Source organism: Pyxicephalus adspersus, chromosome 12 (genome assembly GCF_032062135.1).
Source record: "Pyxicephalus adspersus chromosome 12, UCB_Pads_2.0, whole genome shotgun sequence".
In the NCBI taxonomy this organism is placed as follows: domain Eukaryota; kingdom Metazoa; phylum Chordata; class Amphibia; order Anura; family Pyxicephalidae; genus Pyxicephalus; species Pyxicephalus adspersus.
In genome coordinates, this window is record NC_092869.1 from 38,605,592 (window position 1) to 38,622,046 (window position 16,455).

General features: G+C 39.5%; 2 protein-coding genes across 3 annotated transcripts in view; one reads left to right on the forward strand and one right to left on the reverse strand.

Moving 5' to 3' along the window:
- SAV1 (salvador family WW domain containing protein 1) overlaps positions 1–4,290 on the forward strand; it is a 21,912-nt gene extending 17,622 nt beyond the window's left edge. The window contains exon 5 of the mRNA XM_072427762.1: positions 1,654–4,290. Within this exon, the coding sequence (XP_072283863.1) occupies positions 1,654–1,852 (199 nt within the window). The 3' untranslated portion in view covers positions 1,853–4,290. The remainder of the gene's footprint in view (positions 1–1,653) is intronic.
- Positions 4,291–5,087: 797 nt separating this feature from the next.
- Positions 5,088–16,455, reverse strand: part of ATL1 (atlastin GTPase 1) — a 32,344-nt gene continuing 20,976 nt past the window's right edge. For both annotated transcript variants that reach the window (XM_072427761.1, XM_072427760.1), the window contains exons 8-14: positions 15,532–15,670; positions 13,543–13,670; positions 10,129–10,185; positions 9,333–9,404; positions 8,371–8,802; positions 6,606–6,620; positions 5,088–5,759 (exon numbers count right to left, since the gene is read on the reverse strand). In XM_072427761.1, the coding sequence (XP_072283862.1) occupies positions 5,652–5,759; positions 6,606–6,620; positions 8,371–8,802; positions 9,333–9,404; positions 10,129–10,185; positions 13,543–13,670; positions 15,532–15,670 (951 nt within the window). In that variant the 3' untranslated portion in view covers positions 5,088–5,651. The remainder of the gene's footprint in view (positions 5,760–6,605; positions 6,621–8,370; positions 8,803–9,332; positions 9,405–10,128; positions 10,186–13,542; positions 13,671–15,531; positions 15,671–16,455) is intronic.

A 16,455-nucleotide genomic window follows, 5' to 3' on the forward strand; every position in this document is an offset into this window, starting at 1 on the left:
GATGATCTTAATATCTATTAAAAAGAACATTGATAGGACATTGCATGGTGTATGTGTAGCATTTGTAAGAAGAGCCAGGTGATCATAGGCTTTGCCCCAACAACAGGCTGTCTGCTTAGGAGCTGTGATTGTGTTTAGGAGTCTGGTATTTTTATTATTTTTGTTACCCCGCTACCAGAAGCAAAGGAAAGTCCTGTGCAAGCCATAGGTTGCTGGAGTTCTACTTTGCACATTGATTAAAGTGGAAGTAAACCCTTGGGATACCTACCTGTCCCAGTTCCATTACAGGTCCTGCCATTTTCTCCCTTCTTCCACATTTCAGTCTTCAGACATCATGATGGGCCAGGATAATGTAATTCCTGCACAGGCCCATGAGAGCGGATTTAGACCCAGCACCCGCACAGCAAGCCAGGACGTGTCGGCTATTCTGGCAACACACACTTAGCAAATTTTGACAGATCGACATTCATCAGGCAGGTAAGAATACTAATTGCAGAAGGGATATCACCTTTCCCTTTCTGCAATAGGGACCGGCCTGATGAAACTTTTTTAAAGTGGAATTTTAGTTCTGGTTCAGTTTGCCTGGTGCTATCACATATTTCTCTGTACCCGGAAATGCAAGGTATTTACCTTGGAGAGAGTTGTGTAACTGCTGGGAGGGTTTGGGGATTGAAGCTGAACTCTTCAGACATTAGGTTTCCCCTCCTGCTTCAACCAGGACCCTCTCTTGCTGCTTTTCCTGTCAAAACTGCCGATTTTACTGTTCCCAGTCAGTAATGCCTGCATGGTTATACATGTAGATTTCTCTTGTCTGTTGGCTGTACTGTAATGTAACTGCATTTCATCCACAAAACATCTTTGGTGAATGACCAGATATAGGGACATTTAGGGCAAATAAAAATAGTTCTCCAAACTAAATAATATTAATAAAAAAAATATATAAAACACACTTTATTTTAAATCACAACATAGAAATTTTTCTTAGCACCAGTATAGGACGTGTACCGATTTCTCAACTCATTTCATGGAAATCCTAATCCGCTTCCTCAGCAATCTGCACCCAATACAAATATGTTAGTTGATATTCAGTGCTGATTTTGCAGCAAATACTGTGATTGATGTATTGTGGGAAGATCTATGTATTTGCAGTTATGTCATGTATAATTAACTAAATATGAATTGTTAGAATTGTAGATTTCCTCCTGAGGAAGCAGGCTAAGATTTCTGTGGCACGTTTAGAAATTGGAACACCCTCTTTTGGGGCGTCCTAGAAATGGATCTATACTGTTGCTAAGAATGTTTTTATGCATTTTTTGCTGCAGATTTTTATGTTGTGATTAAAAATAGTGTTTTTATTTTATTTTTTTAATCATTTAGTTTGGAGGACTATTTACTTGGCCTTAAAAGTCCCGATATCTGGTCATTCATCAAAGATGTTTGGTTGTAATTATGTGATGTGGCTATGTTAATTGTAGCTCAGGAGAGATCTGCTTCATTCTATATTTGCATTTCATGTGAAATATTTGCTCCAAGATATTCATATATTTTATAATAAATGGGGTTGTTTGTATTTATCATTTGCAGTTTATTGTCCATTGCACTGATTTTATTTCTTTGGCTGTAGTTAAGAGCATTTCTTTTTTCTTTACACAGATACGACCACATCTTGAAGTGGGAACTCTTCCAGCTGGCAGATTTGGACACATACCAGGGCATGCTCAAGCTGCTTTTTATGAAGGAACTGGAGAGGATAGTTAAACTGTATGAAGCCTATAGACAGGCGCTGATCACAGAGGTGGAGACAAGGAAACAGAGGCAACAGTGGTACGCTCAACACTCTAAGAACTTCTGAAGGACGGCACCCCTTCCCCTCTCTTTTCTCCTCAGGACTGGAAAGTTGCCCCTTTTCTTCACAGAGGGGCTTTTGTGCCTTAATGGCCCATTCCGGTTTCAACTGTGCTTCAAAACACTACATAAAGGGAAAGTCACAGCAAATAAAGCTAAGTTTGGACTAAATACAAGAGAAGGTCCACTTTAGTGCAGACTGATATCCTGAAATAAGCAGACATAACGGTATCAAATCCTTAATAATGGCCAAATCCAAGCCACTAAGGTGTTGAAGTTCAGCTTCTACTTATGTCCACCTAGGCAGCTGTTTTATCAGCCAAACTTAAACTGAAATTGAACAAGGCAAATTATAATAGTAATCAGGTTGCTAATCGAAAACAATGTATAGGAGCAAAATGCTGGACCGAATACTGTTTTATGGGCCAAATGGCTTGCACGCTGCACTTCTTCTTATTTCATCTTCTCCCTGAATTTAGCCAGTGGTGTCAATTAGACATTGCCATGTGACAACCAAAAAGTAATGTCAGACTACATCTCCCAGCATCCCTGCATTATAGTATTTATGTGGAGCCATGATTTACAGTCTCAGGAAGTAGTCAGTAAGCATTTGTAGAACCTAAAAGTAAACTTAAAGGCATGAGAGGTCCTGGCTGTGTGGATAGGTGCACAGCTTTAGCCAAACACTGCTTGGATTTGTGTACTTATAATAACACAATTGTATTGAAAATTACCTTGTACGGTTTTGGATTTAGCTTTATGCCTAGAGGAGGCTCCATGGGTAACACTCTAGCCTTGCAGTACCAGAGTCTCCAGTTAGGAATCGTGGCCAGGATGAGATCTACATTAAGTTTGTATGTTCTCTGTTTCTATTGGTTTTCTTTCCACATCAAAAAAATCAAAATAGTATGTTAAAGCCATATCATCCTGTATATGTGTTTGAACAGGGTCCGGCCTGGCTAGTACAGGCAGTCCCTGCGTTAAGGACATCAGACGGTTTGCATGACTTGCAGAAGAAGTCTAAACACAGCTGAGGTTGTGAGTGATCTTAGGGAGTTGAACTCTTTTCTGCAGCCTCTTCTAACTCTTTATTGACCAAGACAAACTCTGCAGTTGTTTTCTTTTTGCACATCAAAGCACAGCTTGCTCCAGAAGTTTTTTTTTTTGCTTTGTGATTAACTCACAGTGAGGATATTATACAGTAACTGGCACCACGCTGCCTAATACTATGTTCAGACAAACATCTGTCCTAATTGCATGCAATAAAATAATGTACCCGTTCCGACTTACAAACAAATTCAACTTAAGAACAAACCTACAGTCCCTATCTCATGTAGCGTGGGGACTGCCTGAAGACAGGCAAGTTCTGTTGGCAATGCGTTTACATCTATGAGTCCTATGAAAGCAGTCATTTTCAATAAACCCAACATAGGTCCCAATACATAATAAATAAAATAAATTCACATTTACGTATTTAACTCCCATGTGTTAAGTGCCTGAAAGATCTGCTCTTACTACTTCCTGTTGTGTGTGTAGGACAGGAAATGAAGGGAATATTACTATACAGGACCCACAGTGCAAAAACAGTGACTACAACCCCTTCCTACTAAAAAAAAAATAAAAAAAAAAAAAAAAAACATTTTACTAAAAAGGAAACCTGTGCTAAATATGAAGAGCAGAGTTGTTTTAATCTCTATGGCTGTTCTAGATTTCAGAAAGTTATAGACAAGTATTTTTCTGACCGAATGGCAGCTCATTTACTTTTCTCAGTACTGGGGTCCTTTTAAGAAATGGATGGAGGGATCAGCTCTACGATCACAAAAATAACCAGTGCCTTGGCGTCATTCCCCCCCAAAAGAAAAGCCTGAACATCAGCTCATTACAGAATCTCGCCTTCGAGCTAAATTGTTTTTTCTGTTGGCTGGGTAGTGAACATGAACTTTATTTTTTTTTGTATTTTATTAAGTTTTGGTCAAAATGGCATTTAAGTCTGCTAGCCCTACAGCTGCAGCTACAAAATGACTATCAAACTTTTTTCTTCATCTCCGAACACCATGGAGAAAATTCTTCACTGATGGAACTGGAAATACCAATGTATGTAGCATTGGACCGTGTGAAGATCGGTGATGTAATGAACACCTAATATATCGGCTCTCCCTCAATACCGAGCCAACGCATACAAATCGTGTGATGTTATAACCAAATACTTGGACTGGATGAATTCTCCTTCCCCTCATGCATTAGCCATGTCATATTTATTATACCATCATGTGACTGAGACTTAGCCTGTACTCTAATGCAATAAATACTATGCAGCCATTTTTTTCTCTTTGAATATCAAGTGTTGGATAGCAAAAAAATAGAAAATGTGTTATTTTGTATCTCTGCTTATCTGTTCTCAATACTTGTGATAATGTGACAATTAAAATATTAAAAACACTAAAATATTAATTTATTTTATTTTTATAATCATAAATGTGAATTTGTTATTAGGTTGCCATGTTTTGTGTGTTTTTAGCAGAAAATAGGTGTTCTTAAACCCATAACAGATGCATGCATCTGATAAATTCCAGGAGCAAAATATTTCCAGCTTTCCTTAACCATCAATACAAAGAGAAATGATCATTTCCTCCGGATACTGCAAGGAGTTTTGTTACCTTGAATTGTATGTAACCTTGAAGAATGAGCTTCTTTTATTTTCTCTTATTGGATGTGTTATATATTTTATTGCAACTCGTTATATTTGTTTGTTGCCTCCTCGTTCTTATCACGGGCTACTTTCTCGATCCTTTTCAACGACAAACGACTGCAGGATGCATGAACGAGTTCTGTAAATACAGCACTGTTCTGCTCTATTGAGAGGGGAAGTACAACAGAGTGGCACCCCGCTGCGCTCTCTCCCCTTCAGTTACATTATGATCGTTCGTCGTCCATAGTCTGTGGATCCGCCAGGATGGTCGTTCGGACGATGGATGACGAGCACTACACATGCAAGCTGTACTTGTTAGGTAGTTATGCCAGAATACCGATTTTAATATTTCCCACTGGGTAGTACCACACATCATTGGTTGTGTAAAGAGTGGATGCAAAAGACATTAAATGATTTGGCAGGTATAAGAACTCCCATTTTATGTTTAGCTTTAATCTGTAGTGGCTGTTTGGCAGCCATAAGTGCGTAAACCATTGCCCTATTACTTAATAAAGTTTAATAATAATAAAGTTTAAATGACCTTTTGTAAAACTTTTTGTGAAACGATGTTTATTACCAGGATCTGCATTAACAACAAAAATATACAATATAATAAATAGGAGTGTACAGGCAGCAATAAAGCTTGCAGTAGTGAAGAGCACTGGCCAATGTTTTTGCATGTCAGGTGATGTAAACAGTATGCATTGTGGGACACTGTCCATTTTGTGCTCTCTTAAAGATAACATGAGTTATGTGAGGAAAGTGGGGGTAACATCTCCTCCAGTCAAAAACAAACTGGATTTAAAATAAAGGACATGACTGACAGGGAAGTTAGTATATCATCATACATTGGTTAAAAAAGAAATCAGCAAAAGCCATTGTATGTTTACTTTCCTGGTTTGCGGCTGCCTCCCGGTTCCATGTCTAGAGTCCCCAGGATGCAGGCCCTGAACAAAATGGCAGACAGGCCAGACTCCTTACCATTAGGTCAGAAAGGACCTTGACCTCTTGTGAATTTTACGAGTCAGTGGACACCGAAATTCATGCAGCTTTTGTCAGTGAGAATTGCCAATGTTCTCCAGGCCTGTATAGTGCGGGCTGATGAATCTCAACATGGCTAGATGTTCTTGTCGTGTTCTTCAGCCGCCTCGTGGTGTGGAGTTGGGAAGGCATGGTGATATAAGTGTCTGTGAGTGGCAGCAGCACTGTAGAGCTTGTACAGAGCCTACATATAGAACAAAAAGCAGGGAGTCATAAGAATAGCCTATCAGGCTATTGAAAAATTGTCACACACAGTGGCTCATTCCTCTTTACTGCATGTAGTGCCTAATACTTCTGTACTACACAAAGTCTTGTCTTTTTGAATGTGGAAAGTTCAATTATAAAGATAATTTGCTCTAACATGATTGCATTGAGAATTTCCTTGCAAAGTTATGTATTTAGTTGAGCTTTGAGGCTGGAGGAAGCCCACGGAGGCTCCAAGGTTAAAGAATTTCACCTTGCATTACACCTCTGGGTTATATGCAGTAATTCTCACTATAACACACAGTGTAACACTTCTGGGCTATACACAGACTTATGTCGCTCTATCAGACGCAGTGCCTCATACATCTGGTGCGTCTATCGTCTTAAGTCCACGCTTTAACACGCGGTGCCTCATTTGGATTACATACAGTGCATTCTGCCTTTCTATCATAGTAGTACTTGGTTGTGCATTAGTGCCCCATAGCCTAATTTTTATACACAATGTTTGAAAATCATCCGCAGTGCCTCATACATCTCCTTAGCAATAGCTTTTTACAACTACCATTATGATTACACATTTTGGCAGTGATTGGAGCATGTTTCTCTGGACAGTAACATTACCTATCTACAGAACCTAAACTTACCACGCTCAGATAACTCTTCATACAAAAAATTTTTTAAAACAAAATGCAAACTGATATTTCACCGGCACTATTAGGAATATTCCTCATTTAAGGATATTTCCCTGATCAATCACCAGTTCTGCATAACATTGCATTATTTACACTGATATCTCTCCAAAAAGTTATAGGAATAGAACACCTACCTCATTGGTGCTCCCCTTTTCCAGAAAGAGTTCAAAAGAAGAAAAAATATCAGGTTAATATCCATTTTCCAATGTCAGTAATAATTGTCAGTCCTTTGAAAGGTCAATACACAGCACAGCAGGGGTGTCTTATGATTTAGTTTCAATACGAATAATTATAAATAGTATTATGTGCAGCTGCCGGTGGCCCTGTATTCTGTTTGGGTGTTGTTGGTATGCGGTTGCCTGTCCTGTGTTAAAGCTTATCTACACACCTGGTGGGACCATCCTTGCCTTAAGCAGGTTCTAGGGAAATATTAGAGAATTGTTTTTGTGACTACCCTTTATTTTACTATTTAGTATTGCCTTGCTAACTCATCTGAACTGAACCCCTGAGGAAACTGAAAATCTACCAGCGAAATGCGTCAGGCTGTATATATGAGTCCACAAGATTATTAACTTCCTGTTTCAGTATTGATGTTGCACAGACTTATGCTTTTATATTGTTTCATATAGTTTTAATATATAATATATTTTATAATAATAATATATACCGGTATATATATATATATACACATACACGATGGGAGACCTAAAAGAAACAGGACTGTCCCCTGTATGGCTGGACTGCGAGTGGAGTCAGTCAGTAGCCAGGCGGATGCCTCTGTGAAACGATATTACTCCTTGGGCAGTGATTGTTTTAACGCTTTTCTCGTTACCCTGTTGAAATTGTGATGTCAAATTTCAGGGAGCAAAGAACTTGTTTGAAATTTTTTCTCCTTAACAAAACAAACATAGAACCATTACAAATGATTCAGATGGCTTTCATAGAAAAAGATCTGAGTTGGACTAGAGTTTTCAAATGGTTTTCACGCTTCAAAAAATAAATCTAAGCATCGAGGATAAACCCCGTTTTGGGCGCCCTTCAAGCAGCTGGAACATTGAAAAAAATCAGAGAAAAAAATCAATGTAGACCGCCGTTACACAATTGACGAGTTGTCAGAAGCTACAGGAGTGACATGGAGCTCACTGCAGCGCATTTTGACCAAAACCCTGTTTTCATTGTTCTGGCTGCTTGAAGGGTGTCCAGAACAGGGTTGATCCTCGATGCTTAAATTTCCTACTTTGGAGCCCGAAACCATTCAAAAACTCTAGTCCTACTCAGAGCTTTTTCTTTGAAAGCCATCTGAATAATTTTTAATGATTGGTGTTTTGCCAAGGAGAAAACAACATTTCAAACAAGTTCTTTGCTCCCTGAAATTTGAAATCACAATTTCGACAGGGTAACGAGAAAAGTGTGTAAAAACAATCACTATCTGAGGAAAGTGATCCTTTCACAGAGGCGTTTATAGCTACTGTCTGGCGCGTGATAAGGGAACGAGCACTGACCTTAATCACACCTCGTCCATTTGCGGTCCAGCCATACAGAGAACAGTCCTGGTTCTTTTGGGTCCCCCATCGTGTGTGTGTGTATATAATATTTTGGGGGTTGTGGCACATTTAGGCTTATGCTTTGACTATACCCTTCCCTTTCATTTTGGAATATATGCCTTAGAGGATGTACCTAAGACACAAGGTAAGCCTGTAAATGTCCACCAGTATCTACTCATACCTGAAATATTGGTTTTGGGTAAAAGACCCCTTAAAAATCTCAGTTGATTTAAATATATATTAAGTATTGGAACAAAAACAAAATATCTTGGCCTTGGTGATGATAACCGTTGCTTGTTTTTCTCCTGTTGCCATTCACATGGTTTCACAGTAGACATATAGACACATACTCTACCTGGTCCCATAATGCAGCAGCCACCTGGTCTATAACCGCTCCAAGTTCCCGATACTCTCCGGAGTATCTGATGTACGCCCATGTGCACAATGTGATGAGGGTCAGTCCCATGATCATGTTACACAAGCTGGCTATAATGTCCAGGCCAATGAAGCCAGTGATGGCAGCCAACACGTATGTGATGAATATGACCACGAAGAGAGTGGCGGGTGTGCGGGCCGCATGGAATATGTTCTTGCTGTCATTGTGCTTGATGTACTGGACATAAAGCTCATCAATCTCATTCTCCAGCTGCTGCAGGTATCTTCGGCTGAACTCCTCGCCTCCCATTTTCTTCACACTTCGGAACAGCTTGACGGAATCGTCCTTTAGCTCCTGGTGTTTATGCTGCAAGTCGGTGGGTGCTAAGAAGGGTCTGTCTCCTCCACAAACCTGGTTTATACAAGGAGAAGAAGGAGCAATTTGGGGTTAGGAATGAGCATGACTGACATGTGGACATTACCCATAGGCCAAGCAAGATCAGGCCCAGTGCATTGTGATGCTTTCTCTATTTTTTAGAAGGCAATGGAATTCCAAAGTTTTACTGTTAGTAGAGTAGGAATTAAGGTGATGAAGTGCATTTCAGATAATTTGGAAGACTTCCCCACTTCTCCGAGGCATAAACAAAAGGAAAGAACCACCCTGCCTTAAACACAACACATTCAAATGGCTTATTCAACATTGGCCAAATGCATAGGAATTGTATTAGTCACCCATTTCGTCTGCTTTCAATACAAAGAATCTGTCAACATACAAGTTCCACTGATGGACCCATAAATAATTTCTAAAGCTTATTTCAAGCCAGGCACATGCCAGGAAACAGTTTGGTTAGCCTATGTACAGAATAGTGCAAGTAAATAACAATGCCAAATAACCAGTTCAAGTTATTTTTTTAAGGAAACGAACTTGTGATATTGTCTTACCTCTTCCATTTTCTTATTATACAAGTCTTTAGCTGTGGCCACGGCTGCTAGGTTATTAGCTTCTGCTGTGGCCTGATGAGGATAAATAGGAAAAACAAAACAATATATGAGATTTGTACAGGAAATACACACTGAATATTGTTATAACTTTTAAAGGGGAGCTCCCTATCACCATAATATTTACAATATGTAGGTAAAAGAGACATACATATAGTAAAGTTAGGAATATCCATTTGATACATCACTGGGTTAACATCCTTTGTAGGTGTCATGGGTGGAAGACAGGGGTAAAGTATGTAAGGAAAGAAAAGTGTTTTTTTATTTTTTTGTTTTTTTTTTGCAGTCGATGTTCTTAGTTGGGAAACTTTCATTCACTTTCTCTCGGGACAAAAAATGATGCAAAATCTCCCCAATAGGGACTCCTCATTATCAAAATCTCAAAATCATCAGACTTTCTAGTTAACTCCTTAAACTGAAAAACAACTACTGTCTATATATCAGAATTAGGTAAATGTTCTATAGTTCTGTCCTTGAATAGTAAAACTGCTCCACCAATAATACAGAACAGTTAGTAAATGCTGTCACCCTCAGACAGGAGGTGTGTTACTAGCCGAATCAACAACTAACAATAAAGGAGAAAAAAAAGAAAAAGGAATGCAGCCACCACATCTAAGAACTGGCTAAAGGCTCGTCAGTTGCAATGTAATACATTTTTAATTTTGGGTTTCAATACAAGTTAAACTGTTAAAAACATTGGATATCACCTTACAAGCATTAGTAAACCAGAAGCATTTACCTGTAACATTGATTTGGGGTGTGGTAACTCCTCCCCCTGGTAAATCTTGATATAGGCCTGTTATGGGAAGATGCAGCATTGTATTAGGAATAAATCAGCATATTTTCTTCATACCAAACACCAAGTATTCCAGACACATTTTAGTTATAAAGTCTTGGTGCTGCATTGTATATCATGATGTGGGCGAAAGAGGCAGCAAAATGACTGGCAAACAGATTTGTTAGAGGGCCAGTTGTCACCACTATAACTGGGGTGGAGGAAGCCTGCACACTGTTGAGTAGGAACAGATTTTCACTTTCAATATGATTTCGGATCCAATGTGAATTGGAAGAGAATTCATCAGCTGCCTATTGGTTTAAGACACCGTTGGCTTGGGACACCAATTTTATGGGGTACCGGTTGGTTGTGGTTAGATCACACATGGTTGCAAATATTAGTCAAAAGTGTACATGTAGTATTGTGTGTACAAACATTTATTCATTTGTATTAGGGAAAAACTATAGGAAGGACAGCTCTGTGACTTGCAAATGATAAATTACTTATTGAAATATCAATTGGATTGTTTGTGTCCAAAATGTATTCTCTGTATTAAAGGCTCATTAGATCTGGGGGAGGGCTTGCAGTCCTAAAGTGAATCAGTCATGAAGGAAGTACAGTGGCTGCCAATGGTGGCTTCTGTCAGACAACCCAGCGAAAGCAGTAAATAAGCTTTGAAGTGTTAGCATGATATCCAGAGGACTAAAAATCCCCTTCGACGAGGTCAGTGATGGCAGCCTCCATTACTTTCTCATTACCATGTTTCTTTATAGTTCAACCCAGCATGTGTCATATCTGCTACAATCCACAATCATTCTAACTATTGACTTTTACAGACTGGAAAAAGCAAGGATGAAAGTTGTCATGAAAGAGACAAATTCACTAACAATTCTATTTATTTATGTTTCTTTGCTCATCATTGTCTGCAAGCCAGTACACAGATTCTCCTTCTCTATATCCAAACCACAGAGCGTATGAGAGTGAACAGACATAAAGTAGCATGTCAGACCGGGCCAAAACCAGTACAACGAACATTATGATTACGCTATTATGGATTTTCTCTACTTCATGGCCAAAATGCACTAATCTGACCTCCAGGCAAGTAGCTAAATGCACCAGAACAGGAGGGAATTCATGGAGGACACACATTCTGGTGACAACTGTCACAAAAAGGATTTCCTCAATTTTAAAATTTCCTTTTCCTCCTGTTCTGGCTTTTAGGTAGGAAGCAAGGACAAAATTTGCCAATGTGACACAGACAGCAAAAGTCAAAAATACAAATGTTTTAACTAGATAATTTCTGGAACATTTTAGCTTTAGCTTACAATAACTTTTTGCAGAGACTCTCATCGAACATATAGCAAGTTATAGGCAGTTTGGGATTTGCCTTTGGTGGGCCTTCATTATAGTTGCCATAAATACCCCTGAATGTGTCCAGAAAATCTTGATTAGTATAAAAAAGTTCATTTTCATTTTTTCCCTATGCTGAACTCGTAGAAGGGTATAAATGAAATGAAGACATTGTCTTGATTACAGTGTGCTGCAGCCCGGGAGTCCCTGTGGATTCTGGATAAAGTCTGGGCGGGTGTTGGCTGTTTAGCATGTGACTGTAAATGTGAATACAGAAGGTTCTTTTCCACATCAGTGAATGTATTATAAAGCTTCACTAATAACAACCATATGATCTCAGGGAGAAGCAGCCAACTCCCTCCACAAAGGATGTCTGACAGCGGCCAGGAGCCAGGTGACACGGGGGGGGGGGTTGCAGGATCCTATTGTCCTCCACTAGATGTATTCTTTCTAGTATATATACCTGAATCTGTCTTTATACCACCTGTAACCCTTTGTGCTGCAGCATTCAGACTGGGAGAACCAGCATATTGATCTATTCTTTCTGTGTAGCTTTGCATGTTGCTGTCATTCTAACGTGTTAAGATTGAGCTGATGACCCTGTGCTCCGGTAACCCTTTGCTGACCACTCAGCAGGTTGATTGGTGTGTATAGCAGGTTGCATTGTATAAAGCCTAACTATGTTTGTTTTATTTTTACACTGAAAAAAAATAACCTCTGGCTGCACTGTTCACCTCCTCCCAAGGTCTGTACCAGCTTTTTGCCACTAGACGTTCCAAAGCTGCGAACTGGAAACGAATGACTAACAACCGTTCGTTCGATAATCTTTAACAAAAAAAGTGCACAACAAGGATTGGCACTGGAAACAAACGACTTCATTTGGCCACGAATGTTCCCAATCTATTTTGTGTAAGGTCGTTCAGTGATTGTGGATGGTTCTGCGGTGGTTCAAACGATCGTATCTAGCATGTGTACATTTGATGGTGGATTATATTTGAATGATCGTCTCGTTACAGCATGTAGAGAATTGTGTACAACTCGATCATTCAAAATATTCATGCATAATCGTTAGTCGTTCGTTTTCCAACGACAATTATTGCACGTGTGTACCTAGCTTTAGTCTTCTCAGCACATTGTTTTTCAACACAGAAGAGGAGCCTGTGAATGTGCGGCCCTATGGATCCACCCCTGATGGGATATTCTCAGGCCTCCTCTATTCATGTATAGTGGTGCAGACAGCAGCATTGATAACATCATGACAGTTATGCTTACAGGCATAACATCAGAGCTGTGCTCTACTGAGCACCACCCACTGCTGAGAAAGGAACTGAAAAGGATCTTATGGAACTAGGCTGAAGGATTTTTGCAAGTTAAAAAAAGTGAAAACTAAACATGGGGGCCTCTGGGTATATGGAGGAGCAAGGGGCTGGTGGAATGAGTTAAGAATTGGGCTATAATGTATATCCTCCTATAAAACATTTCATTTTCATATATATTTAATAGAAATGGAAGAGATAAGAACCTATGTTGGTGCTCTACTGCAATCTAGGAATAGAAAGTGGGATTGGTTCTTGTAGAGACCTGTAGGTCTACCACAAGGACTTCAGTGTTGAACCCAGAATTTTTTTAAGCTGGGTGGGAAGAAATTGTAGGTGGGTGGCAGCCACTGTAATGTGACCCAACTCATCAGTAACCACCCAAAAACAGCCGGGTGGTTACTGAAAAGTGCTGGGTGATGCACCCAGCTAAAAGGGTGCGGGGACAACACTGACCTGATTATGAAGGTCCTGGATGCCTTGATAGAGAACAGTTGATATGTATGTATTACCCTGTGTGCTGTTTGTTTGGGGTTTACCTCTAAATGAACACCAATGTAACAGTATAGGTCCACTTTTGCAGAATATCTTTTAAAAAAAGAGAGTTGGCTGTTTGTACTTTTTGCCTGGCATTGCTCTTTACCACGTGCCACCACGTATCTGCATTTAGAAAGGTTGGAGCCATTTGGAATTCTCCCATTTTATCCCTCACCTTGAAATACTCTACCAGACCACGGCACGTTATGTTATTCCCATTGATTTCTTTAACATCCAAATTCTCTGGGCTTAGGAGCCAAGGTATGAAGACTTTCAGGTTCTTTATAAACTCTTCATCAATTTCTGAAAGGAAGAATTTTGACAGATTGGTGGCAGAATTTATTGAACAATTTAATCTTTTTGGGATCTTTACATTTTCCTTTTGGTTTACCTTTCTAAATGGCCCAAAATTTAAACTTCTTCTTGTTTTAATTTATTCTAGCATAAAGTTATTACAACATACATTGCTGTAGCCCATAACGTAGATGAATGCTTTAGGTGACTTTAATATAAATACATCAAAGGCATACAGAAATCTCTAAAATATGTCACATTCTTGTACTTATTCATAAGGAATTTTGTGTAGACCAACCATTTAAAGGGTATTATGGTTTTCTCCATGCTGTTGTTGCTTTCACCATAAAATCTCCTGCTTTGATCTCATTTATAGCTTCTCAAAACTGGGGAAAGCACTGTTGGATGAAGATGCAAGCCAATCCTCAGACAGGATCTATAGCAATTTGTGTTCCTTAGAATAAGTTTTATTTACAGGTATATGATGTAATCAAGTACTGCATGAATTTCACCATCCCTCACAGGTCCCCAATGTCCTTCTTTTTGAGGATAGACAGACATATCCCTTCCCGTTGTATGGCTGGTGTACCTATGGTGCCTATGGTGTACCGGACCGGAGTGCTGTTGGCACCAGCTTTCCATTAGGGAAAAAAATAATCTAAAAGAATACTCAGCTTTTCTACTTGTGGTTAGAGGGCATCTGGCATGGCTATGGAGTGGTGCAGGCCGACTCTGATATCTATAGGAACAATATGACCCATAGTTCTGACCCTATAGAGACAATTTCCAGCAAGTAGCTACTTCCTGTTCAGGAATTCCATTGAAGGACACAGCAATCAATCTCTGATAAGCCCCCATTAGGCAACATGCAGCTGATAACACAGAACAATGAGCTAAACTTGGCTACATAACAAATGTAAATACATTATCAAGTCAGCATTGTTTCAGTCTGCCCGAAAAAAGATTTCATTCCCTTGCTTTGTTTTCCCTTTTTTATATAGTGTTGAAAACACAACAACAGAAGGTGCCCTGTTTTGGCATTGAACAGATAGTAAGTAAGGATCACAGGAAGGACCAATACCAGTTCACAACAGTTGCAGCAGTTACGTGTATTCCTAGTACTCAGACCCTGTTGTTAACACACACTAGCCATAGGTATGAGTTATAGTCAGGATACAGCTGAATTCCAGGAATCTGAAAAAGTCACCTACAATGGTTCCTAGGCAATGCATGGGTACATTGCTTGTTTTAAGACACAATGCCTTATTTCTTGCCACCCTAAATGATGTTCTACCCCTATCAATGACAGTCCTGGTATCATTCCCACCTGTCTTTTTGGGCCACGCATACCATGAAAACCCAATGGTCCTGCATTTTAAGTGATGACGCTGGTGTGGCTGCTGTTTATTAATGTTAATCAAAGGAGTGTCAAGTATGAATTACGTTGCCAGCTAAGTATTAATGAACTCTCTTTAAGAAGGTGTATAAGGGAAGATCTCGACAACCTTGCCCACCTCTGGCCATCCATATCTACAATATCAGCTTTTGGTGCACTCTAAATTGTTGCTGGCATGGGATTATCTTATGTCATATACAATGAATATAGCATGCAGTTGAGAGGTGGATAGACTATTGAGGCTGATTTATTAAAGCTCTCCAAGGCTAGAGAGGATACACTTTCATCAGTGAACCTGGGTGATCCAGCAAACATGGGATGGATCTGGCCCAGGACTCAGAACATTTGCTAGCAAATAGGAAATCTATTCCAGGTTTGCTGGATCACCCAGCTTCACTGAATAAAATGTATCCTCCCCAGTCTTGGAGAGCTTTAATAAATCCGGCCCATTGTGAGGATATGATACCTCCTTACCTTTAAGTTTTCCATCAAATTTGGGGTTGGTGGCTACTGTGAGACCGGGATGTGGCAAGAGGAAGCAGGAGATATTGGTAAAACAAGAGTGAATGTGTTTTCTGACATTCTGCAACTCTTCATGCTGATTCTCAGACACCTGACAAAACAGAGTATATATTTAATTTACTTCTCATGCAAGTCAAATGTAAACTCCAATCTGGGAACACAGCTGGGAGGCAGTATCATCCTATTAAAAAAAATGTCTGAACTGGGATCTTCATAAGAGGATCACCAAGGTATATAGTAGTAAAAGCTTCATATTTACAAATATTGGTTTGAAATTACATTGAAACATTACATTTAGATTATTGCATTAACATACAGTATATTAGGCAGGAGACACATACATACACACAGTTACATGAGTTTTTAATTATTTATTACTCATTGGGTTTGCATACACCTGCATACAAATTCTGCTTTTGGGATTCTTTTGCTGCTTAGACTTAAGTGAAAGATCGTGTTACTTAGTGGCTGCATTAGCTCTTTGATTATTACCCGCACAGAACGGTTGTTTGGCACTGCTGAAGACTGCTTCATCTGTTAAATTTGGCCATCGTCATAAAAGGCCAGATCTGCTGCAGATGGTGCCATAAGCAGCTAAACTGACCAATTTTCTACCCTACCTGCACCAAGTTGATCATTTTCATCCCTGTCAGGTAATGATGGTTCCAGGGAACACAAACTTTCTGTGGGTCCCCCTCCCCAATGCAAAAGTTCACTGCTTATTTTGCATAGGGGATGAGAAATAAAATAGAAAAACTGACCTTTATCCACCAACAAAGAAAGACTTCTACTACACACTTCCTATGCCAGGCTCGGACAGATCTAATACAGAGCCCAGGCATAAGGGCATGTAGTGGAAGCCTTCTTGTGCTGCAT